At 39.3% G+C, this 27,235-nt stretch overlaps 1 protein-coding gene across 4 annotated transcripts; it reads left to right on the top strand.

The window, feature by feature from the left end:
* Positions 1-1,655: 1,655 nt before the first annotated feature.
* On the top strand, positions 1,656-19,704 carry pde9al (phosphodiesterase 9A like). Of its 4 annotated transcripts, none has more exons than XM_037546472.1 (20): positions 1,656-1,740; positions 2,469-2,667; positions 7,253-7,323; positions 10,251-10,328; positions 10,445-10,488; positions 10,639-10,693; positions 10,795-10,865; positions 11,000-11,087; positions 11,249-11,330; positions 11,419-11,493; positions 11,614-11,700; positions 13,019-13,123; positions 13,236-13,318; positions 14,468-14,624; positions 15,650-15,763; positions 15,918-16,022; positions 16,109-16,237; positions 17,110-17,205; positions 17,530-17,602; positions 18,241-19,704. In XM_037546472.1, exons 2-19 carry the CDS (start codon positions 2,599-2,601, stop codon positions 17,572-17,574), a joined length of 1,554 nt encoding a protein of 517 aa, XP_037402369.1. In that variant the 5' UTR covers positions 1,656-1,740; positions 2,469-2,598; the 3' UTR covers positions 17,575-17,602; positions 18,241-19,704. The 4 variants fall into 4 exon arrangements, with proteins under 4 accessions (XP_037402369.1, XP_037402368.1, XP_017568519.1 ...); XM_037546471.1 differs by having other exon boundaries at positions 17,524-17,602; XM_017713030.2 differs by lacking the exon at positions 17,530-17,602.
* The last annotated feature ends 7,531 nt before the right edge of the window (positions 19,705-27,235 follow it).

Raw genomic sequence — 27,235 nt, 5'->3', positions numbered from 1 at the left:
AAGTCAGAGGTTTTTTTATTATTATTATTATTCCTTTCATTGAAACACATTGGGGGCAGTCGTAGGCCGGAGGTTAGGGAACTGGCCCTGTGACTGGAAGTTTGCCGGTTCGATCCCCAGTGCCAACAGTCCCTGACTGTGGTGTCCTTGAGCAAAACACCTAACCCCCAATTGCTCCCCGGGCACTGTGGATAGGGCTGCCCACCGCTCTGGGCAAGTGTGCTCACTGCCCCCTAGTGTGTGTGTATTCACTAGTGTGCATGTGGTGTTTCACTTCATGGACGGGTTAAATGCGGAGGTGGAATTTCCCCGTTTGTGGGATTAAATAGTATCACTTCACATGTTCAGACTCTCAGATGGAGTTGATCAAAGGCTTTATATACAAGGAGTGTATTAGGGCTAAGCTAACAGTGACACGCTTGAACATTTTTTGTGTGTTCTGGATTAAATGTGGACATTTGGAGCTTCTTATAGATTCCTTGCTTTATTTCAAGCTTGTAACAGATACATTACCATATATTTTACTTTGCTGTAGTGTTACAGTGAGTCCTTCAATAACGAGTCCCTGCATAAGGCTGCTGCTGCTACTGCTAGGTATTACCCTATGAAAAGGGTAGAATAAAATTAGCGCAACAATAGACTGAGCTCAGCTCGGCTCCTGCTTTCCTTAAAGATGGCCAAACTCCAAAGAGTTTCACTTCTAAACTCTCATTCACACTAAAAAAATACAAAATAAAAGCTAATGTTTTTTTGTGTATTTCTATTTCATTTTAGTTTCCATATGAACATTATAGTTTTGATTTTGTTTTCATGGTTTTGAAAATCATTAAAACTTTTAATACAGTTAACAAGCACTGCTTATTTTTATTGTAGTAATAGTTTTATTTAACTATAATAACCCTGCTTAGACTTCTACTCGTATTCACAGTCAGTGATGTATCTAGAAGCTCCTGAAGGCTTTTATGATCTGCTGCATTAGGCCTTTTACTCAGCTCTTGAAGTCCTAACCAATGGGAGAGCTTGCTTGGCTGTATCTACCTAGATACCAGAGGGGAAAAAATCATTGTATCATTTTTTTTATTGGGTGTTTTAAAAATGTAACCATAGTATTTGCAATTAAAATTTAATACTGGAACAGGAACATTATTACAATATTGGCAGAGTTGAAATAGTGCGATGATTACATTAAAAAAAAAAAAACAATGAACTAAAACAACCTTTAAGGCCAAAAGATGAATCAAGTTTATATTAAAATCGCAGTTTGAAAAAGTTCAAATCACATGATCTGCAAGTGTTGATATTAATTTATAGATTTGGATGGGGAAATGTAATTCACTAACACAGAGCTGCCTGAAAATAAGTTTCAAAATCAAAACCCAAACCCCCTGGTGTGGTACATGGCAACACAACCACAAGTAACTGGCAGTTTGCATCCATTTACTCATTTATGTTGATTGAAACATTGGCTAGATTTGATCTGGCATCATTTATCATCTTCATCTAAATATCTAAGTGACTGCATCAGCGCTGAAGATATCCGGCAGAGACAAGACAGCCCACTTTTTCACCCCTAGTAACTGTCCCCTGGCAACTGGCGTAGAGCAGCAGTTACATTCAAAGTCCTTCAATACCCCCAGGCTCCCCCCCCTCATTCAGTCGATTAGGCTCCATGCTTAGCACCTGTGAAGCTCTCCTGTCCTGCACATGACATGAGAATACGGCGCAGCTCATACAGTTCAGGTGAGTGAATATGGATATTTCCTTACAACCTATTTCAAATTATTTTTAGTGATGTAGGACACATATTTCAGCATTGTGCAGAACAGTGGTGAAGTCTGTGTGTGAATTATTTGATGGATAGTGAAATGAATGGTGAATTTGTCGGTATGAATTTGTCAGTGAGTGCAAGGCAAGTGTATTTATGTAGCACTTTTCATATTCTGCAGTCATTCAGAATGTTTCACAAATGAGAAAATAATTCAAATTAAAATTAAGGAAGGTGTAGCTTAATAGAAATTAAAGCCTTAAAATTGATTAGTATGCAAGGGATTCATATACTAAGCACTCTAGTGTATATGCAAAAGCCATATACCAAAAGCAATAATAAAATGAAAGAATGAAGAATGATTTTATATGAATAAAATGAACTATTTTTTGTTCTATAGTTTAAAGACTGGGGCACTTCTACAAGGGAAGGAATAGCAATTGAATGACATTGCTCCACACATATGCAAATACATCGGCAGCATTTACCTCATAGTCATCCTTCATTCAGTTATATATCAGTGCATATGTGTCTACTGACAGCAGACAGATCACTTTACACTGATGGAGAAATTAATATAGCAGAACCTACAATGAGATATTAATCTCAGAATGTTTTCAACCTGGACTTTATACAGTGAATGTATTTTGTGATTCTTTTGTGAATGTAACTGATCTTCATCTGCTCATCTCGCCACGGCCAGACATTCTCCAGTGAGTTCCTCTGTGGCTTCTTGGTGGATTTTGGATTTGCTCTTGGGGAAAGCCTCCTCCAGAGTAGGAGAAGTTCTCCCTCAGTTCCTCCTGTCGGCTCACTGAGGCACCACTGCCGGCATGGGCTCGGGCTCCTCATCCTACACCCCCAGAACCATCTACCTGGATGTGGATGGCAAAGTGCAGAAGGTGGGTGGTGTGTTTCTCTGTGTGTTATAGCTCTCAAGCTCTTAATCAGGAAACTACATGATCTTAACAGCTCATAAAGATTCACCTGGCCATCTCTGACACTTTTCCAACTTACTAACTTCCTTGGAACTTTTTAACGAATGGATAAAAACAGACGTCAGAAAGAACATTTAACATATTAAACATTAAGGATTCCTTGCTCTCGTAACGACATACCTTACATATTAGCTGCACATTAGGCAGAGGTTACAGAATAATGAGGCTTTATAGTTTAAGGAACTTATATGATATGCAACACAATTGATACTGATTATCAAACTGAGTTTTTACAAGCCTGTACCTTGCCAGAATGTTGTGTTTAATCTTTGTCTGGAAGGTAAAATTGAAGAGACAGTTTGATCTCCTGAGGGTCTGCTTGTGTGTGTGGATTTTGAGCCTGTATAGGTCAATAATAGATAGATAGATAGATAGATAGATAGATAGATAGATAGATAGATAGATAGATAGATAGATAGATAGATAGATAGATAGATTTGATAGGTTAATTCAGATGTTGAGAGGTTTGAGGGGAAATGGTTCATTGTTGAAAACCATATTGCCTTGGATTTCCTCACAGTGGTGCTGACTGGAACCAGGGGTCATGATACCTACAATGCAAATGTAGCTATTTTATTTAGCATTGAAAATGACCTGTGAACCTACACATGTTTCTGAGCGTTTACATACTTCGGTGATAATGGTCAAAATAATGTTAAATCTGAAAAATAGGTTTTTTTGTGTGGGTAGTGTTACATTTACATTTACATTTACAGCATTTAGCAGACGCCCTTATGCAGAGCGACTTACAAGAAGTGCTTTGTCTATCTAGAAAGTATCTTTGCTAGTTACCAATAGGTTAGAGAGAAAGATGGTCCTGAGCTCAGATACTGCTAGAGACAAGTCAGTGTAGATACAGAGAGAAAAAGGAACGGAGTTAAACACAGAGCTCTGTGCCATTCAATGCAATACAATAAAATACAGTACAATATACTGCAATACACAGTGCAATACAATAAAATACAGTACAATATACTACAATACACAGTGCAATACAATAAAATACAGTACAATATACTGCAATACACAGTGCAATACAATAAAATACAGTACAATATACTGCAATACACAGTGCAATACAATAAAATACAGTACAATACACTGCAATACACAGTGCAGTACAATAAAATACAGTACAATATACTGCAATACACAGTGCAGTACAATAAAATACAGTACAATATACTACAATACACAGTGCAATACAATAAAATACAGTACAATATACTGCAATACACAGTGCAATACAATAAAATACAGTACAATACACTGCAATACACAGTGCAGTACAATAAAATACAGTACAATATACTGCAATACACAGTGCAATACAATAAAATACAGTACAATACACTGCAATACACAGTGCAATACAATAGAATACAGTACAATATACTACAATACACAGTGCAGTACAATAAAATACAGTACAATATACTACAATACACAGTGCAATACAATAAAATACAGTACAATATACTACAATACACAGTGCAATACAATAAAATACAGTACAATATTCTACAATACACAGTGCAATACAATAAAATACAGTACAATATACTACAATACACAGTGCAATACAATAGAATACAGTACAATATACTGCAATACACAGTGCAATACAATAAAATACAGTACAATACACTGCAATACACAGTGCAATACAATAAAATACAGTACAATACACTACAATACACAGTGCAATACAATAAAATACAGTACAATATACTACAATACACAGTGCAATACAATAAAATACAGTACAATATACTGCAATACACAGTGCAATGCAATAAAATACAGTACAATATACTGCAATACACAGTGCAATACAATAAAATACAGTACAATATACTACAATACACAGTGCAGTACAATAGAATACAGTACAATATACTACAATACACAGTGCAGTACAATAAAATACAGTACAATATACTACAATACACAGTGCAATACAATAGAATACAGTACAATATACTGCAATACACAGTGCAATACAATAAAATACAGTACAATACACTACAATACACAGTGCAATACAATAAAATATAAGTGCAGCTTATATTATGCAGCACCCTCCCTGTACCACTCTAGCACAAATAGGTTTATAAAAAATGTGTTTTAGACCAAAATACTATCATAAAACCAAGTTTTGGGCATCATTTAACATTTTAGCCATTTTGTGTAATAACATTCTGTGAGGGAACTTTCAAAGGCATTAAATGCTTCAGACGTCTGCTTCCTGTCACCACCACTAACTCAGCAAATTTCTCTAGAATGACTTTGTTTACATCTCAACACAATGTGAGTGAAAATTGCTTTCCTTGCCAGGCTGTGCTCTGTCTGCATCATGTTAATAAGTAATGTTTTCTGTAATTCCGCGATTTAATATTTGAATTTTGAACGCACTGTAAATCACCTTTCAGACCTGAATTCAGGCCAGGGTTGATTTGTGATATATAGGTCAGTGAGCTCATGCTCCTTTGGGAAAAAAAACAGTGAAGGGGAAGGGCAGGAATAGCAGTGAGCTGAGATTAAAAATAAAGCTGACGATGGCCTGTCCCACAGGTGTCAGTGGCATAATAGGCTGCAGTGACACCTGCTACTAGCATGCTCAGTTTGGGCCTCCATTGATAGCTCTTCTCAGGTGCATTTCCCAGAGGACAGAGCGGAAAAGTAAGTGAATGTGGTGATTTACACTACTGTAGTATTCCATATGGAGGTCACACTCTAGCCGTTACATGCTGACTATGGGAAATGTTAGCAAAATGTCCCGTTAGATGAACAGCCTAATAAATGTTAAGACCAGCACATTAAAAATTTGCATAGTGCGCAATATATTAATTACAACTGATGCATTCTAGTATACAAGCAACATTTATATATGATCACAATTTCAGCATTTTACCTATCGTGTCTCAACTCTCTAGCTGCCCTTTATGTTGTGTGAACATTTCGTGGTGAACGGACCAATAGAAAAGATCCAGAATTGCTTGTATCTTAACATCGCCCCTTCAGAGGTACGAGGTTTTCTTATGACAGTGATGACATACAGTAATGATTGCGAAACACAAACAACCAGAGCCAAGTGTGTGCTGGAGGTGACATGTGTCCACTCTAAAATAGATGTGTTGGAGCTGAGTGAGCTGTCTCCTCCACCTGCACGCTATTATCCCACGCTCCAGAGAGACACTAATGAAACCAAAATGGCCTATTTATCTTCGTGAATCATTATCGTAACAGCGTTTCAGACCATTTCCTTTACACATTGCTCTATTTTAGAATCACAAATGTCTAACATATGTCATATTTGCTTTATTAGCTCTTCATAAATGCTGCAAGAGCAACTGTAATGGTTATCATACAGGATGTCCCTTAGATGTCTATTGTTACTATTGTTATTTTCCTGTATTATTACATTAAATTAAGTACACAGTCTTGTGCAAAAGTTTGAAGTCCCATGGTCAAATTGCATTATTTTTGCAAAAAATGAAAGTAACATTTTTTCATGTGCTGTAACTTTCGCAAAGGCAACATTTTACTTATTATTATTTTTTAAATATGTTAGGTTCAGTAAATAGACAGCAATAGTGCATTAAAATATGCAGGAGTGTGAAGTCTATTGAGGATGTATTGACCTTTTTTCCCACTTCAAAAATCAATGAAACGAGTAATTTGGCCAGGGCACACAAACTTTTGCATTATTTAGTCATTTCATAAATTACATTTACATTCAGTTCACATTCTGTATCAACAGGTTTGAATCAGACTTTTTTTTTTAGATGAAACAATAACAGAGATTGACAGGGATTTTTTTCTTTCTGCAAAGCAAGACCGTACATGACAATGTACATCATCAAATTCCTAGCATAATGATCTCCTGCTTCCAAATGCAAACACAGTATTGATTAAACCTTCTGACAGAGTTATTTTCCACTTCTTTCAATGAGTTAGAAATGATGAATTCTAAAATTATAGCATGTTTTTGTTCTATATAGAGCCATGAACACTCAGGGAACCCTTTGCATGATTAAAGTTCCTTGCATCTTTAAAGCCTTCTTCAGATGGAAGGAGAATGTGTTGTAGTTGGTTCTATGTAGAACCTTTGTGAACGGGTTTGTATATATAACCAAAAAGGGCGCTTTTATTGTTATGGTGTGAAGTCATGTAACGACAGAAGAACCCTTTTTGGTGCAGCATATAACCCTTCTCAAAAACGTTCTACATAGAACCATATAAAAACACATTTTCCATTCATCCAACCCTTTTATAATGCAAAAGAACTCTTTAAACATGCAAAGGGCTCTTGAGTGTTCTGTACAGAAACATTTTATTTACTAAAGAACCCTTGAAGAACCATCTTTTTAAGGTGTGTGAAGATTGTTAGTCTAGAATGTCTCTGGGAAATGTGTGTGTATATTATGAGCTTCTAACACAGCCATATAAAGACACACAGAGGCTGAACTGACTGTTTTATTTGTAGGTGTTGTTCAGTCGTCACTGCAGTCCATGTGACATTAAAGAACTGCTGTGTTCCTCGTCCAATATCCCGAGGTTAGTTGCTTGCATTAACATTCACACTAAACACTCAAACATCTGTTGTTATTCTAAGACAGTGGTTTCCAAACTATTTACAGTCCTGTACTGCCTTAGTTATTAAGTCTCCTGCTGAGTACATCCTCTCGCTCCCTTGCGCATGCATACACGTGCATATTGCCATGATGTGCAAGATATTTAGTCTTGTAAAATCTATTTTTCTGCAACACATGACACATCACACCGGCTGTACTGAATAATACAGACTACACAAAGAATGTTGGGCATGCTATTAGGCCTATATTATACACAAGGTTGATGCTGATGTGCTGGTCGGAGCCTAGAGATTCAGTAGAGGAGTCAATTTTCTTCATTTGTAATCATAAAGGCAGCAGAATAGGTGGTGGTCAATATGAGGGCCTGTGGCTTTTCACAGATTGCATCACAGCATCATTACAACTGCTTAGCATTTAAAAGTACTAAAATCATGCAACTTGAATATCATGCAGCTATGCTCGAATCGCTGCAGTCTACAGGCTAATAATTCAGTACAACCATGAACTCTGTCAAAGTGAAACTGCCTCCAGTACACAACTAACGAAGACACCTTTACAACACTTAGCGAGAGACGTTCGCTTTATCCATGCACACAGCAGACAATAAGAAAACTGACAGAGCACAGAGCAAACCAGAGTACAACACCTGCTTCTCTAACACACTATAACAAAAATAATAAGTCAAGAGCAAAATGCCTCACTATCACCGCACCCATACCATGTGCTGGATCTTACAAATATGGCACTGACTCATCATTCATGCACACACGTCTCCTGTGAAAGTACAATAAGGCCAAAAATCGAAAGTCAGTGTTCGAGAATACGTTCGTACATTTCAGGGTCTCTCGTTCAGATATTGGTGAGTGGAGTGGAGTGTGTAACTGTGCAGCCAGATAATGGAACAAAATGAAGATTAAGTGTGTCAGTTTGAGTTTGACAGTTTGAGAAACACTGTTTTAAGATGTAGACTGCCCACCTTATTATTAACACCTACTTTGTCCTTCCGCTCTTTGGTCACTTTATGAGGTCCACCTACATTACAGGTCACAAAAAAAACCAAGCATCTCCAGTTTTAAGGGTTGTTAAGTTTTTTTGTTGGGGTTTTTTTTTTCGCCTAATTTGAACACAGCAGCTGTCCTTTACATTGTTTTCATAACCAATGGACCAATAGAAATGCTCCAAATGCTGCACATAAAAGCTCTTTATATTAACGTCCACTGAAAGTACAGAGTGGTCCTGTGAAGCTTCTGTTTTGGGAAAACTTGTTTTTCTTTGGCCAGTGACAATATATAAAATCACTATTTATATGGTACTTTGGGAGGTGTCTGTTCCTAAGCCTAAATTTCAAATCATACTTACATAGTTATTTTTTAAAACATTTTTTACTTTTTATTTCAAAGTAAAGTTGAAAGATTTAAATTCATCATAAATGAAAGGTAGTAAAAAAGTATTTTAACCCATAGGCGGAACCTTATTTTAGCCTCGCCTTGCATTTTAGAGCAGGAAGTGACTAAAACTAGAGACTGCCTCCCTGTCCCTCATGGCCACATGGTAAGCAGTTAGATCCCATTGTTTTGAAGTAAATGTGTCCAAAAGGCAGAAATGCAGTGTGTAACATTAGGGATTATCAGTATTTTCTTCAATCAAGTCAATTTTTTTGTGTTTTAATGAGAAATATTATGACTTTATGTGCGTACAGTCCTTTGAAGCTGTGTTTGCTAGTCATGAACTGGCTGGCTCAAATTTATCCAAAATTGTCACTTCCGAAACATGTGGTAAAGTTTCAGTACTGTTATGATTGTTTCGTTATTGAAAAAATAATAGATTTAATCCTTTATTTTTTATAAATAAACTAAATTAAGATAAGGGTCTGTCAGAGCAAAAGGATCTGAATCTAAAGTCTAAGTCAGTAGAAAGTCTGAAATATGTTTTGAACCTTGACTTTGAACGAGTTTGGTAGAATGACTCGTATAGGTGTATAATTACACAATGTAGCCCACCTGTTGTCAAGAACAATATCTCAGTCATGTGCTGCTGACTGTTGAGCAGGTATGATTTGGGTGGGGGATCAGTCGCAGTACAGCAGTGACACTGACCTGGTAGTATTGTGGTGCTAATATGAGTGATCAAGCACAAATCAAGTTTTTACACATCAGAATAGTCCTTCACTTAATAATTCCCATCGAAGTGCAGTTCTGTGGTCAACACACACTAGGGGGCAGTGACACTTGCCCGGAGCAGTGGGCAGCCCTATCCATGGCGCCCGGGGAGCAATTGGAGGTTAGGTGCCTTGTTCAAGGGTACTTCAGTCATGGACTGTCAGCCAAGGGGATCAAACCAGCAACCTTCCGGTCTCAGGGCAGGTTCCCTAACCTCCAGCCCACGACTGCCCCATGTGTGTTGTGTAACAGTCTCTAACTGTAAATCAATAAGCTATAAGACTGGCGTTTTTAATAAAGTGGCCAGTGTACAGCTGATTGTAAAGAAATAAGAACTGTGCTCCAGCGTTTCGTGGCAAAAGCCAAGTAAAATTCTAAAATCTCAGTGGGACCTAATTGACTTTCTTGGGCGCAGTCGTGTCCTGGAGGTCAGGGAACTGGCCCTGTGACTGGAAGGTTGCCAGTTCAATCCCCAGTGCTGACAGTCCATGACTGAGGTGTCCTTGAGCAAGACACCTAACCCCCAATTGCTCCCCGGGCACCATGGATAGGGCTGCCCACCGCTCTGGGCAAGTGTGCTCACTGCCCCTAGTGTGTATGCATTCACTAGTGTGCATGTGGTGTTTCACTTCATGGATGGGTTAAATGCACAGGTGGAATTTCCCCGTTTGTAGGATTTAAAAAGTATCTCTTAACTTAAAACGATCAGTATCCTGTTTTTCTTCCACAGAAACACAGCTATTATGCTGGTGGACCTTGAGGGAGCCCTAGTGTCCATTGATCCTACCATGCCCACCAACTCTCCCAAGTACCTCTATTACTGCATTACTACTTTACTGTGCTGGACTTTATGCATATTTACTGCATTTGCATTGCAATCGCTGTATTAATTTTATCATATGTTATATTATTTCCCCTTTACAGTTCTCTCTACAAAGTCATTCCTCTGTCCACTGGTCAGCTGGGAGGTAACACACAACACTTCCAATTTTCCAATGATGTTACAGCTCTCTTTTTAACCTTTACTGTTGACATTTATGGCCCAGGGTGACTGTTCCCTCAGTGGAGGCGAGTTTAACCCTGGCTGTGATTTACAGCCTGTTTGTTTCCCTCCACAGAGAAGGAAGACATGTTTCAGAACGTGTTATCGCAGGTGGCAGAGCAGTTCAGCAGGTAACTGCTGTGTTTGTTTTCCCATAGAGAGTGCTCTAGTACTCCACCACTATTACACTGACTATAGGTTGCTTGTTTGAAAAAGCCTTTCTTCTTTCTAGGGCCTTCAGGATCAATGAACTGAAGACTGAAGTGACCAACAGGCTGGCTATGCTGGAGAAGAGAGTTGAGTGTAAGGACTTGGAGCATATTTAATATTTGAGTATGTTTGTGCTGAAATCTTGGTGTTATTAACGCCAGTGACGTTACTTTCCTATAATAGTTGCATAGCTAATCAAGTATTGTGCTGTTGTGTTTTCGTCCCAGTGGAGGGCCTCAAGGTTGTGGAGATTGAGAAGTGCAAGAACGACCTGAAGAAGCTGAGAGATGAGATGACCTCCAGAGGAGGAGGAAGGTAAGCAGTTTAAGGATGGTCATAACGACTTCTAGACTTCATTCTAATCAACCCATCCATGACGGACAGTGTGATAGCTCAGTCAGTTCGGATAAGTCAACTGTGACTTCTCTAAGACTGTAAAATTCATATGTACATTATCTCCACCATCTCCTTTTCAGAGTGAACTGCCCATGTAAGTACAACTTCTCGGATGATGGAAAGAAACTAACTCCGAGACGCGATGTTCCCAGCTATCCAAAGGTGCTTTGGCTTTCAACACAATGTTTTTGAATGAATCAAAAGTGCTGGAAGAAGAAAAGTCATCACACCCATTTTTTTATCTCCTCAGTACACGCTCTCTCAGGAGACGATTGAAGCTCTGAAGAAACCTACCTTTGATGTCTGGCACTGGGAGCACAATGAAGTGAGTCTGCCTCAAAGGAATGTAAATATTTAGACTTGTCATGATTTCTGGGTTAGTACTATGCACTATGTTTGCCATGCATTGGTGCCCAGCAATTTGTGCTGTTTCTGTTTGCTTCAGATGCTCAGCTGCTTGGAGTACATGTACCATGACCTTGGCCTGGTGAAGGAGTTCACCATGAACCCTATCACTCTCAAGCGCTGGCTGGTAAGAGTATAATTTTAACCGCTAGAATTATTATTCAGTACTAAGCTAAGACTTATTTGATGACTCCTGTGATACTCATACATAGAGTCAAAAGTTTGAACACCTGCAGTTTGAACACCCCCAGGGTCAAGTTACATGTTTTGTGGATTTTTGTAAGTAAAAATAAATTAACAAATGCTCTATACTGTGCCCTAACTTTTGCACAGGCCACATTTTATGTTTTTTCCAATATGTTAAATTCAACAAATGCACAGTAATTGTGCAATAAAATGTGTAAAAGTGTGTTCACTGTAGAGGATGTGCAACATATTTACTCTTAGAAAATCAACACAAAGTCATTTGACCAGGGTGCAGTTACAAGAGCAAGAAACTGAAATGTGAGCCCACCATACAGGCCCTTAGGGTTTAAGGTTATGTTCACAGGTGTCGCTTCCTCAGACTTTAATGCATATTTACATGCAATCTAATGTGAAGCGGACAAAATACTGGGAGGATTTGATTGATATTCAGCCACAGGACCATTAGTGAGGTCAAGTACTGATGCTGATCCAAACATATAGGATGGAGCTCCATCACTGCAGAGAACACACTTCCAGTGCTCCACAGCCCAGTGCTGGGGGGCTTTATGCCTCTGTCTGCACTCTGTCTGCACTTAAAATAGCTGCCTTCATTAATTACATGTGTCTGGACACTTTTGGACATACAGAGGGGCTCAAAAGTCTGAGACCACAAAGCTGGGCTTTTTTCCTTTGAACTTTGAAATAAACAAAAGACGTTTTAGAATTTCTAAGAATTGAAATTTGTGACACCGACCATGCTGAGGCCTTTATACACATTTATGATATTTTTTAGTCTTATCTCTTCCACTGAAGCTCCTGTTCGGACAGCTCGGAGAATTTGTGCTGCTCCTCAGAGGCTTTTTTGGAGAAGCACGTGAAGTCCATGTCAGCTTGAGTTCACTTAAATTAATCACTTTACTAATTATGAATGTTATAGAAAGTTATATGTATTAAAGCAAAAGAAGGACATATCAAATGCTATCAAATTCTGATTAAATGTTAAAAAAAATGTAATTGTTATGTTGATAATAGACTATCAAGGTAGAAATCTTTACACTGTTGTTTTGGTTACACTGTCCACACAGCATGAGATGCTTGCATTTTTATATCAGCGCAAAAAGTCGTTCTGGACGGAGCCTTTTCCATGCATAGAACATGTATAGAGGAAGAAAAGGTGTTTTTCTTTACCTGTGGTTGGGTTTATGGGTGTAAATTTACAAGGCCTTGTACGAACCCTGTGATTATCGTATTTTTTTCAGCTTGCTATTCAGGAGAATTACCGTAGCAACCCCTTCCACAACTTCCGCCACTGTTTCTGTGTGAGTCAGATGATGTATGGCATGATCCACCTCTGCAACCTTCAGGTGAGAACTCGTGCTTATGTAATGCAGTGATAGCGGCCCTGTAGCGGAGACGCTCGCTCACAGTGTGTCAGGGGAACGTGTTTATGTGTGTATGGATGTGTTTGGTCCACAGGAAAAGCTCACGCTGACAGACTTGGGCATTTTAATGACTGCTGCAGTATGTCATGACTTGGACCACCCTGGATACAATAACACGTAAGAATCACTCAATGTGTTGCAAACTCACAAATCTGGCAGTGACTGTAACCAGCTAGACTGTAAAGAGACAGCACTGTGCAAAAGTCAGAGACCACTTTATCTGATTTTCTGAGGAAACTACAGCTACAAAGTCGAAGCCTAATAAATGAAAAAAGAAGAGTTCAAAAAACCATCAAATAAAAATGGAAAGAGAAAATGAGACTCCTAACAATCATACAGGACCTGGTAGACCCCTAAAACTGCCCCCATCAGATAAACAGCACTTACAGCTTTCATCTATTTGAGAGAGAGGAGAAAATCAAGCTCCACTCTTACTTCAGATCTGAAAAATCCACGTGTGCCTCTGTCAGTGTTTCCACTGTGAGAGGACAACTTAAGTCTGTTAAGAAGCCATTACTGAGAAAAGGACAATTCAATACAAAACAAAAAAGCTGCTGGTGATCCAAGAACAATGTCCAGATCCAGATCTCAACATCACCTCAATGTGTTAAGTGATTTATTAGAGCAGAAAACACAACCAGCTTCTAAGACTGAACTTTGGAGGTGTGGAAAAATATGCCTGCAGATTTCTTTGAAAAACTGAAAGGATGTCTCACAAAAGAATGGACATTGTAATAAAGGCATGGGTGAAAACTAAATACTGAGGAATGTTTTAGAAATTATGTTTAGATGTTGGGTTTTTTGTCTTTCTTTGGGCACCCCTGGAAAAACAATGTTTTGTAGAGTTTTCAAGTGATTAGAAGTTTCATATCCTCTATAGAGAGCATGCTTCTGCACATCTTAACGCACAGTTACTGTTTATTTATTGAATTCAACATATTCTGGAAAAAAATCAGGAAAAATTCTGATGTGTTAAAGTTGGCAAGTAACAGAAAATGTCATATTTCAGTGAAGGATACGTTCACTTATTTTCACTTAGAAAATCAACAAAACATAATTTGACCAGGGACTTTGAAATGTTTTCACACAGCTGTAAGTGGTTTCTGCTTTTTTCTCTCACACTAATAATAAATAACTTGCACTAAAAGGTCATTTTGACTTTAATAAAGGAAGGGTGCTCCCTGAGTTTTGCACAGGACTATATTTCTCACAATAAAGAGATAAAGCCAAGTCAGTGGGCCGTACTCTGTGTTACTTCTTTTCCAGGTACCAAATAAATGCCCGCACTGAACTTGCAGTGCGCTATAATGACATCTCTCCTCTGGAAAACCATCACTGTGCTGTGGCCTTCCAAATCCTCGCTTTGCCTGAGTGCAACATCTTTGCCAATGTGGATTCTGAAACTTTTAAACAGATCCGCCAGGTTAGTCTACACCTGCAGCCGTAAGTTTGGAAGAAAAACTAACTTGTTTAGAAACAAAAGAAGAGAAATCTCTGCAGAACTAGTGTGGCAGGAATTATGTCAAAGTTTTGACTTAGTGTCTTGGAACAAAGACTTGTTTTCATTAGGGTTTGACTTATTGTGTCAAAATTATGACTTATTTTCTCAAATTGTGACTTAATATCTCCAAATAATAATTTATTTTCTCATGATTTTGACTTTGTATCTCAAAATAACGACTTATTATCCTAGAATAATTTTTCATCTTAATAATTAAAAATCTCAACATGTTTAGTGAAAATCTCAAAAAGAGGCATGATTATTTCGATACTTTGTAAAAAAAAAAAAAAAAAAAAAGTAAGAAAAAAAGCGATTCTTTTGACATGTTTATGTTAATCATGTTAATGTTTTTTTGACATCATGCTGCTGGAAACTGAGATGGAGGTATAAAATAGTCATTTTTTTCTCCACCAGACCCTTCAAAAGGGTTTTTTTAAGGATTCTTTAGTAAAGGAAATAGCTCAATATACAACCGTAAATACTCAAAGAACCATTTAAGTGTTTAAATGGATTTAAATGATGGAAAACTTGAATATGAACCATTTATGTAACAACCCTTTTGAAATGTGGTTCAATATAGCATCAAAAAGGGTTTCCTGATTATTACATGTCACAGAACCTTTGTTGGTACTATATTTGGTACCATGTACCTTGTGGGAACCTGTCAGATGCTCCTGAAGGGCTTGATTAACACATATTTTAAACTTATAAATCATCCAAAACTGGTCAATGTAATGAACGGTTATCAACAAAGAACCTTGAAGGGTTTTCACCTGTAATGCTTCACTTAATGATATTTTGACATAACTATTTTTCTCGGTGAACAAAAATAAATCATGCTTGCTTCCACACTTTTGGACCATAAAGCGGAGCTATTATTAGAGTTAATAAGAAGTAGAAGATCTAATCATGTTATAATGGTTAATAATGCTACCCTTCTCCTGCAGGCAATCATCACACTGATTTTGGCCACTGACATGGCCAGACATGGGGAGATCCTGGACTCCTTCAAGCACAAAGTGGACAACTTTGACTTCACCAATGAGGAGCATGTAACCTGTGTATGTACTCTGCACCTGAGGGCATATATTAGAGTTTTAAATGTAACATGATGTGATTAAGGCCCGTTTAGCCTTTAGCCTGATGAAAGATGCAGATCTGTTGACCCAGTCCATGAAAGCCTTCTTTGTATCTCCCCCTGATGTGTTTTTGCAGCTGAAGATGGTCCTGATCAAGTGCTGTGACATTTCCAATGAGGTCAGGCCTACAGAAGTGGCCGAGCCATGGGTGGACTGTCTGCTGGAGGAGTACTTCATGCAGGTCAGTGCAGTCTGCACGTGTGCACCTGCAGCGGTTTTATATTTGAGTCAATGTTGATCAAATCAAACCTGTGCATTTCTGCTCAGAGTGACAGAGAGAAGTCTGAGGGTCTGCCGGTCGCTCCCTTTATGGACAGAGACAAAGTGACCAAGCCAACCGCTCAGATTGGCTTCATTAAGTTCGTCCTCATCCCCATGTTTGAAACAGTCATGAAGGTATGGACCAGTGTCTTACAGCAAACAAGTTAAAGGATAATTCCATCAATTTTTGAACATTTCTACAGATGTAAGATGTTAAGTGCTTTGATGAGCTGTTTTTACACCATTAAAAAAACAGTCTAAAAAATTTCAGACATCCAAAGTGTTTAATACCTCTGAAAGGTGCTTCATAGAAAGTGTTCACACCAAATGGTCATGAATATGTTGCCTGATGCCTGAGATATACATGCTGGGTGTTGTAAGGCAAAATAGTCCCCAAAGGAAACTTACTTATTCAGAATTACCACTATTTTACCGCTATAATGATCGTCATTACATATTAAAAACTAAAGACACAAGTAGATCTACTGGCTGTTTTGGATAGTAAAAGCAATGCCTATATTTGCATTGTAGACACCATGACCCCGGGTTCCTATCATCACCACTGTAAGAAAAAATCAGTAGTCACATCAAACCTCATTTTTACCTCCTAACCAATGTTTAACCTCTAGATTATCTTATATTTTGCATCTAAACCAGGATGATGTTAGATAGGGGTTGACAATATTGCAATATATTACATCACAATAAGCTTTTCTAAGCTTTTACAATTAGCGTATTGTGAAAACAGGTTAACAAAGAGCTGACTGGATGTCAGCTGTTATCTTATTCATCAGATTAATAATTATTTGTAGCTACTGTTTGGCTGATTCATTGTGTCTGTTTTAACATACTAGCTAACTCAGCCAACTTCTGAACAACTAAAACATCATGATATGTATTCTATATCACAACCCTGTCTCGAGTTGTCTTGATGTTACGTTATTGCCATATTGCCCACTCTCTCCTGCGGTCATATGCACATGCTGTATGTGTGTCTGTCTGTCCAGCTTTTCCCACAGATTGAGGAAATCATGGTGCAGCCTCTGCGTGACTCACGGGATCACTATGAGGAGCTTAAGCAGATCGACGATGCCATGACCGAGGTAGACTCTCCTCTGCTACCTCCACTCATAGCCACTAGCCATTCTTTCAGCCCTTTTAGCATGAATATGTGTACACTATACTCACTGTGGCATATGGTCCAGTATTGAATCACTTCTTCTGTAAGCATTTCCTCTCTTGTAATAAGGCCAAAGCTCTTAAACAAGGGTTTTGTAACATCAGCTCCACACATTTCATGTCAGCTTTGTTTACGAGGCCACGGATTTGTGGCTGGGCCTCTCTAGAAAGTACAATTTAGCATTTAGCTGCCATGTTGCTCATCCCGTGCTAACATAAAGGTGTGTCTTTTGTTCAATGAGGCACAGAAGAAAAAAACAGAAAATATGTCATTAGGAGGGAAGAAGAAATAAGTTTTGCAGCAAAGCTGAGTGCTACCGTGTAAGTAGAGGCTCACTGGCTGTAGTGTGCTGAGTGCCTTTTGCTTCACCCCTAGCCTAGCTCTCAAGAAGAACTCAACATGTGCTTAGCCTATATGCTGTAGACTAACCACCTAACTTCACTTTGTGACGGCATAATGTTTTTGAATACGTACAGAAACCACAGAAGACAACAAAGAATGAAGCAGAAATTTGTTTCCAGACACTAGACCTGCCATAGTCTTGCTAACCTTCTCATTAAAAGTTGAAAGGTTACTAAATGGTTTTCGGTTATAGGGAAAAACCTATTTCGCACGTCTCTTTTACAAACATGTTTCTGTTGAGAAGCTTTCCTTAGAAGGTTCTTTAGGGAACCAAAATGGGTTCTTCTATGGCACTGCTCCAAAGAACCCTTCCCACCACTTTTATTTTTAAGGGTGCTGCTGTCACAAAGAGAAGAATCTGACTTTTTTATTTATTAATGCATTTACTCTTTCCTCCGTGTGCTGTGAACTAGCAGGATTCACTTGTGTGCTGTAGCTTCACTAACAGGTGAACGGTCACCAAGCATGCTTGCTTTTCCTTAGGACTGCCTGTGGGAGAGACTTTTGCAGAGCTGAAAGATGGTTTCATTGATGCTGGCTCTTATTTGTGTCCCAGGGATCTTGCTTTCTGACCCGTTTCCGCAGCGGGAACAACGCTCCGGTCTGAGCTTTTACTGAGAAGGTCCACTGTGAAGTCAAAGTGGTGTTGAAGATGGCTGTTCCATCTGTTGAATCCAAAGAGGCATCTGAAGTGCTCAGGCTATTGGAACCAGGACAGAGCTCCTCCACAAAGCCGCAAGCTGGTAGTCTTCTAGTCAATAGATTGGTCTGATCATTTCTGTTTGTTGTTTCTTCTATGTGGCCTCCTTGGGAATTGTGGGCATACGCACCAGCATAGGATTTTCTTCTCTTCTTTTTGTTTGTGCTGTTCTCAGAACTTTGGCATTGCATGTCCTGCATGAGGAAGTATGTTAGTTAGAGTTCATGGTTAATATTTATTATGTACTATGTAGCCGTTGAAGATTACTGTTACCACTGAGGCCAGATAGAAGATAAGGCTTTACAGCTTCCTGTTTAGCAAAACCTTTTCAAAACACTTCTTGATCACTATGAAAAGTGTGATTGTTTTTCCAGTTTTATCTCCCAGACATCTTGGCACCTGTAAAGCAATCGATTTAGGGTTTGATTAGATTTCATTAGTGAACACCCACTTGCTATAAACCATGGGGAATTGTACTGACACTTGACAAATATGTCTGGACTCCAGCCGCTGTTGCCTTCTGTATTTTAGTTTTATTTCAGTGTTGACCACAGCACAAAGTCAACTACAACTACAACGTGTTATGAATGATTGATGAGTTGATGAAAAATCACTAAAAAGGCATTTATTTTCTCATTTGATACAGATGTCCGGAATGTGCAGCTTATTTTTTGAGTTTATTTTCCCCACTAAGACTTTCTCAGCAGTGTAACTGACTTTTTTTTAAAGGGATTTACTGTTTACTGTTGTCACTTTAATTTCTTTTCAAATGATTCCTCAGGGTAGCACAATAAATCTCAAAAACAAGTTCTTCCTCCAGGTTCTGCCCGAGTAAGGCTGTGGTTTTGTTCATGGATTCACTGAGGAAGGCTCTTCCACCAGAAGGCTACATGTGATAGGTGCAGGGCTTGAACTTCATTTTTTATAGCACAGTGTCATGATCAATTTTAAATGATTCCTGCTCCAACCTACCTTATCCACATCATCAGATATTTATGAAGCTCTTCGTGGGTTGGATGAGGTCTGTTGAGATGCATTCTTAAAAATAAAAGTTCCATGGTCGGAAGTCGTAGAGCATAACTGGCTCTCTCTCTGAGAATGTATAGGATTGGAAAAAAACATCCTAATTGGACAATATTAATATTCTATTAATATTAAGAATAATTGGACAATATTCTGTTGGGCAGTTTAAGAATTTAACGCTTTGGTTGCCAACCAAAACTTCACAATGAAACAAAAGTATTGCCACAACATTAAATTCAAATCCAGTTTCACAAAAGTCGGGATAGTTGATCAAATGTGAAGGTAAAAAAATAAAAACAGATCAGTTATCAACTTTATTGTTCATGATTGTTTTTTTTGTTAATATATGATCATTCTGAAATAGATGTCTGTAGCATGTCCCAAAAAATGTTCCTCATCAAGGGATTTCACCCTCTGCTGTGCATAATATTATCAAAAGATTTGGGGAACCAAGAGAAATCCCTGTGCATAAAGATCAAGAACGAAAACCGCAAATGAAAGGCCATTACCTTTCACCTGTCTGTAACGCGGAGTCAAGGAGGCGTACGCATGTGCAGAGGTAAGCGACTTTTATTAAGGGCAAATCCAGGGTCGTAGTCAAAACAGTCCAAGTTCAGAAAGCCAACATGGAGAGATTGGGGTTCAGACATGGCAAGAAACACAAATGGCAAACAGATTCAAACACAATACAGCGGACAAAGACCGACACATTAAACAAAGGCCGGCGAACACTAAGGGCAAACACAGGGCTTAATGAGGGTCAGGTGCAGACAATCAGGGGCGGAGTTGCAAAACAAGGGGTTGGACTAGGACCACAACAAAAACGAATATGGACAGGACTGGGAGGGGCCAACCGTGACACTGTCAGGCAGTGCTACATTGAAAAACAGGCATGTTTCTGTGACGAAATCACCACAAGGGTTCAAGAATACTTCAAAAGCTGTTATCAATAAACATCATCTATCACTGCATCCACAAAGACAAGTTAACAATGTACCTGCCTTCTAGATGACATCTTTTTCAGGGACGTCCATGCTTATTTCAACTTGACAACACCAAACTACATTCTGCATATGTTATAACAGCATGGCTGCGCAGTCAGAGAGTGCAGGTGCTAGACTGCCTACAGTCTAGAACTGTGTACCATTTAGAACGTGTATTTTATTTTCTTATTAAAATACAATAATGAAGGCTCTGTACACTTGCACAGCTGAGTTTTCAGTCCCCGAACAATTATTCAGTTCAATGAAGTTCATAAGGTAAAAGATGAAATATCATGTTTTTGTACCGTTTTCAATGTAAAACAGGTCAAAGGGAATGTATAAATCACTGCCTTCTGCTTTTAATAGCATTTATCGCACTGTCCTAACTTTTTTTGGAAATGGGTTTGCATAATATAAAAATGTACTAAAAGACAGAATTGGCTTCTCCTCCAAGCATGTTGAGCTTTTCAATGGCATTGCATTGAAAAAGCACCTTATTTGCATTAAGGTAATTTAGAAAGGATGCGGTGACTGGCTTTTTGTGTCTTTGGGGAAGTATGTGCTACAATTCACCCTCCCACTTTCTTAGCACCATGTGATTTAACAAAAATTTTTTTTTAAATTAACATAGTGATTTTTAAAAGTTCTTAAAATGGCACGTGGCCCTATAAAACACAATATAAAAAACCTTAACATTATGTATAGATTCTCCAAACTTTAAGGTTCTTCACACTTCCACATCTCATTTGCAAACAACGTTTTATTTGTAGAAACGTCCATTGAAACCATCCATTGTTTGGGGAACCAAAAGTGGGTCTTTTATAGCATCATGAAAAATCTTTTTTGTCACCTTTAATTTTAAGAACTAGGAAAACATGAGACAGAGGTAACCTCCCCAGAATTGCATTTGAGAACTATTGTGCTACCTTAAGAGCATCTAAAGCCAATTAGGTGCCTTGTATCGACACTGTACACCAGGCTGAGGATGCAGCTTGTTTTGTTCCCCCAGATTTCCTGCATGTTGTCGTTCATGATGACCTCATTAAAACATTCCATGTATCCCCAGGCAGTGTCAGCTACTAGTAGAAACAAGACGTCTTCACCAGAATAGTGACACTCACAGGTAGCAATTAGCAAAATGAAGTAGTGCTGCAATGAAAGATGTTTTTCTTGCTTTAACACTGCTGGGATCTGCAACCTCATCAAAGTGGTGCCATTACTCAGTTTATGGGCGTCCTCCCAACAACTGATTATGAAAGGCACTGCAGTGACCTCACAATCTTTTGTCACTTGGACAAATGCAAACATCTCTTGAATGAACACTTTTGATGCTATTTTTTGTTGCTGGGGTATAATTACAATCAGCCCCACCTATGGTATTAAGTTGCGTGCAAGACGCATTTACACCCACCTGAAGGAATGCTCGTATGACCAATAATAAGCACTTGAGATGAAGAGGTGATGAGAATATGAAGTATCATTTCCCTGTGTTGTGGTACAGAATGCAAAATTCAACATCCCACAGTGGGTAGCGATGGGTAGCAGCTGTGTTTTACTGAATACCTTTGATTGAGTCTTGATAATGGAAAATGACTGAACTCTAATGAAGCATAAATAAAAGATCACTTGACCGTTTTGATCAAAAATATAAGAGCCGTTGATGATTTAAAAGCTTTCTTTGTGCATTCCACAGGGTGGCAATATTACTCCAGCAGCATGTGCCAACCACACCTGCTCACATCCTGTTTAACCTCCTTTCACAGCAGCCATAAAATGCTGTCTGTTTAAATTTCTGTCTGTTTTGGAGGAGATCCTGCAGCTGAACTATGCTTTTTTCATCAGTGATGTTGAGAGAACATGCACTATATGGACAAAAGTATCAAGACAAACATTTTTATTATTGAATTCAGGTGTTGTCTCAGGTGTATAAAATCAAGCACCTAATCAGGCAGTCTGCCTTTACAAACATTTGTGAAAGAATGGGTTGTTCTAAAGAGCTCCATGAATTCGAGTGCAGTACTGTAATAGGATGCCAGTGTTGGAACAAGTGAGTTTGCAAAGTTTCTTCCCTCCTAGACGTTCCACAATCAACTATGAGTGGTATTACTGAAAAGTAGAAGTGTTTAGGAACCACAGCAACTCAGCCATGAAGTGGCAGGCCACGTAAAGTTACAGAACGGGGTCTCAGAGTGCTGAGACGCATAGTGCATAAAAGTTGCCAACATTCCCAAACTTCCTCCGGCATTAACATCAGCACAAAAACTGCACCAGGAGCTTCATGGCACAGGTTTCCATGGCCGAGCAGGTGCATGCAAGCCTTGCATCGCCAAGCATCAGTTGGAGTAGTGGAAAGCACGCCGCCACTGGTCTCTGGAGCAGTGGAAACATAGTCTGTGGAGTGACAAATCATGCTTTTCTATCTGACAGTCTGATGGATGAGTTTAGGTTTGGCGATTGCCAGGAGAACGGTACTCGTCTGACTGCATTGTGCTAACAGTAAAGTTTGGTGGAGGAGGGATAATGCTCTGGGGTTGTTTTTCAGGGGCTGGCCTAAACCCCTTAACTCCAGTTAAGGGGAATCTTAATGCTTCAGCATACTCAGACATTTTGGACTATTGTATGCTTACAAGGACTTTTTCTATTCCAGTATGACTTTGCCCCAGTGCACAAAGCAAGGTCCGTAAAGGCAAGGTTGGATGGGCTTGGTGTGAAAGAACTCGACTAGTCATCCATTTTATCTCGGCCTGGCCGTCTTTGTGAAAGAGTGCTAATTGTTTTCACAGTAAGGGGTTCTCACTCTCACCAGCAGCTGAACACAGAATGAAACATTCCACTCCTAGTTATTCTGATAACAGGGAACAGGGAGTTATTGGGAAACATATTTTATTTGATTATTTTTATTATTATAAATAATAAAAGACATCCAAGTCAATTCCATTTCACCAGTGGATAAGCAGTGTCTCAGTTTGGACTGTATTCGGAATAAGGCAACCAATCAGAACAAAGATAATTTAACACAACAACAAAACCAAGCTGTTTAATTCTGAGAGATAAAGAGAAGCTGGAAAGTCATTGAAAAATTCCAGTAAACAAATTGACATAAGTCAATTTCAATTGCATGGAAAAACTAAAATACAGGAAAAATGTAAGATATGGGCCTTTTAACATTTAAACAGTATCATGTCAGGATCATTTTCCGTTCCACTGTCTGCTGCCAGATTTAAGAACTTACATAAGGTCTCGCTTAGCTTTTGCTCATCGGCTGATCAAAAGCCCAATTGGTCTGAGTCTGTCTCACACTAGGCCTAACTGGACGATGTGTGTGGGAGCTGGGCCCCCTGGTAATCTGAGCCTGTTAAACTTCTGCTGTTGTCTCTTATCAGGGCTTATCTGGCCAATGTCCTACTTTAAACTGTGTTTGCGAACGAAAGTGTGATGGAGATAAGTTCACTGGAATTTCAATCATAACAGATTAGATCTGCCATGTGTCACTGTGGTTACTGTACTACAAAGAGTAGAGTCAAATTAATACCAGGATTGGTTGAGCCTCAAAGACATGGCATGGCAGACGTGTTTTTTTCCTTTATTCTTACTAGTTGCAGAATCCGTCTGTCTAATTAGAAGCTTTTCCATTGATGCAGTCTCTTTGAAGAGACCTTTTGTAAAAATATACATATATATTGCTGGGTGACATGAAAACCTGAAAAATATTGTTTATTCTGTCGGGAGCTGTGATTAATGGTATTGGCAGAGTGGTTAGACCTTCCCTGCACGCTGCAGCACTCGTAAACTTCAAAGCTGCCTCCTTTCCTTATTTCCTGTTCTGATACTGTCGTTGTTTAAACGATGAGAGTTTCCCCAGCCTCCGTCTCCACAGAGAGAGTTTTGTTAGTGCAGACAAGAGCTGAGGGTCAGTGTGTGGGCTGGACTGGAGCTGAGCAGCTCTGATCTCCACAGCTGACTCATCACTTCAAGCCAAAGACTTCTCTCATTTCCCTTTATGAATGACTAATAGACACCAAAATGCTTCCTTTTTACTTTTCCAGTGTACTTACATAACGAACATGAAGAATTACTCAAGCTCGTTATCTTGCCTTGAGAGTAACAAGTCCTCTTCAGAACTCTGGCCTTTCCTCTGGTCCGGTGTTTCTTAGCCATGCATGGCTGAGTATTGCCTGCTCAAATAACTCCATGCCAGCTCACTAAGGACTCATCAAGTAGCTAATGTGTTAAGTTACGTGTCATGGGAGTAGGGTCTTCATAATTCTGGTCACTCAATCAGTGGCTTGATTTTTTTGCTAAATTAGGTGAACGGGTAGCTGTGCTCACAATATGGTCTAAGGCAGATGTCAGTTCAGCTACAGAACCCAATCGTCTTAATTATCACAATAAAGTGCCGCCTAGTGCCAAAATATCACATGGTTTGGTACATTGCTTTTGACTTACATTGTCATGTAGCTGTTTGTTCATAGCGCATTGGATGGATTTCTGACTCACTCTATGGCACCTATCATGGTCACTGCACAAAAATGAATCAGTGGAATTATTTGATTCATTGAAATAAATATAAGGAACCAGTTTAGTTAAATTAAATAACCTTCCCATCACTGTATTTTAAACAGATTTTCTACTCCTAGGGCTTGGAACTGAGTAAACAAGTGCAGGTCAGTGTATACTTGGGGCAGTCAAGGGCTGGAGGTCAGGGAACTGGCCCTGTGACTGGAAGGTTGCCGGTTCAATCCCCAGTGCTGACAGTCCATGACTGAGGTGTCCTTGAGCAAGACACCTAACCCCCAATTGCTGTGGATAGGCCTGCCCACTGCTCCAGGCAAGTGTGCTCACTGCCCCCTAGTGTGTGTGTATTCACTAGTGTGTATGTGGTGTTTCACTTCATGGATGGGTTAAATGCGAAGGTGGAATTTCCCCGTTTGTGGGATTAAAAAAGTATCACTTAACTTAATACTTCAAGAAACACTGCTCTGATTTTTTTACAAAACCCTGCTGGTGACTTCCCACATAAATAAAAATAATGTGCAGCCACACTGTATTGATGGGTGGTAACGAGATCCTAATGGCCATGACTTAGTAAGGCGTGGGAATGTGTTTAAGGCATAATTATCTCATTCCCACCTTACTAAGGAACTTGTAAAGAAGGAACTTGTTTCCATGCCTTACTAAGTCATGGCCACGCATTAGGATCGTGTTCCCACACCTTAATAAGTTGTGGCCATGCATTAAGAACCCGTTCCAGCCCCTTAGTAAGTTGCGGCCACACATTAAGATCTTGCTTCCATGCCTTACTAAGTTATGGCCATGACTGAATTATCTCATTTCCACACCTTAGTAAGTTGTAGCCACACATTAGGAACTCATTCCCACCCTTTACTTAGTCTAGGCCACACATTAGGATTTTGTTCCCTCACCTTACTAAGTCGTGCCAACACATTGGGATCTTGTTCCCACACCTTACTAAGTTGTGGCCACAACTTAATGATCTCATTCCCACACCTTACTAAGTTGTGGCTATGCATTAGGATCTTGTTCCCACATCTTACTAAGTTGTGGCCACATATTGTATTTATTTATACGGGATGTCACCAGCAGAGCTCTGTTTCTGTCGTGGGAACACAAAAGCTCTTTAACGCTGGGGTTCTCCAAAAGAGCTCATCTTTGTGTGAAGAACCACGACAAAAGCATATTTGTAGCAGGAACTTTAGGTCTCCCTCACAGATGAAACTCTCTGCTCACTCTGGGAGATGGTGCAAGTGCAAGTCCATGGCTTCTTCTTGTGTGGTAGAGCAGAGGCGTGGGGAGGCACTCTTCAGTTACAGACCAACCGCAATTCCTTCGAAAGACGACTTTTTTATATGAAAGGAGGATCTCACACTTCCTAGACAGGAAGACGGGCCTCAGAGGACCCCTTCCCACTTCGCCATCCTGTATACAGCCTGGGTCCTATCCTGTGCGCTTCAAAAATACCCTCAATCCCTGACTGTCCACAATTTATGTTAGAACATCCCACGTGTTGACCAAATATGTCTCTGCCCTGATTTAGAAGAGGAGAGTTTACATTTTGAAGTAAATTTCCCCAAAGAATCAGCTTATATTGTCTACTTTCAGCTGAGCTCCTCCAGGTTCCTCCCCTGCTTCAACCTCTGCTGTTTGTACATAAATGATAGACTTTAGTGAATGAAGAATGCTCAGCACAGCTGCTTTCAGTTACAAGAGTGAACTCTACCAAATAAAAAGCAACTCCTTTGTCTCCGTTTCTCACGGATAAATTGCCATTGTTGATGATTTTAAGATTCAAGAGTTTTATTGCCATGTGCACAGCAGAGAATTCTTACTTTGCTGTTCCTCCATTCACCGAATATAATCTTAAGAGAATAAACAAAAGAAAATAAGTATAACTCTAAAAAGAGTAGTAAAAAAGTAAAAGTACAAGTAAAAATGTGCAGTATGTGCAAAGTTGAAATAAAATTAAAGTTACATGTGCATGTGCAAATATGTAGAGCAGCTGTTCATAAAGTGCATCATGTAAACAGTATTGTACTAACAGCAGCAGTGCAGCTTAGGTAAGGTGCAGTTATCGAGTATAAGGTTAAATCAGTTCAGATCGGGAGGGGGGAAGAGGTAGTAAGTGAGGTATTCACCAGCCTGATGGCCTGTGAATAGAAACTGTTGGTCAGTCTAGTTGTCCTGGACTTCACACTCCTGTAACGTCTGCCAGAAGGTGTGCTGAGTCTGGGCTGGGGGTGTGTACTGTCCCTGATGATGTTGTGGGCCCTCCTGATGACCCTGGTGTGATAAATGTCCTGTAGTGAGAGGAAGGCTGCTCCTGAGAT

Source organism: Pygocentrus nattereri, chromosome 17 (genome assembly GCF_015220715.1).
Source record: "Pygocentrus nattereri isolate fPygNat1 chromosome 17, fPygNat1.pri, whole genome shotgun sequence".
NCBI lineage: Eukaryota > Metazoa > Chordata > Actinopteri > Characiformes > Serrasalmidae > Pygocentrus > Pygocentrus nattereri.
The sequence above is the reverse complement of the archived record's forward strand: the minus strand, read 5'-3'. Positions and strand labels throughout refer to the sequence as shown.

Excerpts from the sequence above, each read along its gene's own strand:
- pde9al (XM_017713030.2), top strand. The coding sequence starts at position 2,599 with ATGGGCTCGGGCTCCTCATCCTACACCCCCAGAACCATCTACCTGGAT. Across the intron at positions 11,088-11,248 it reads ACCTCCAGAGGAGGAGGAAG|AGTGAACTGCCCATGTAAGT; the intron begins GTAAGCAGTTTA and ends TCTCCTTTTCAG. Across the intron at positions 13,124-13,235 it reads TCCACCTCTGCAACCTTCAG|GAAAAGCTCACGCTGACAGA; the intron begins GTGAGAACTCGT and ends TTTGGTCCACAG.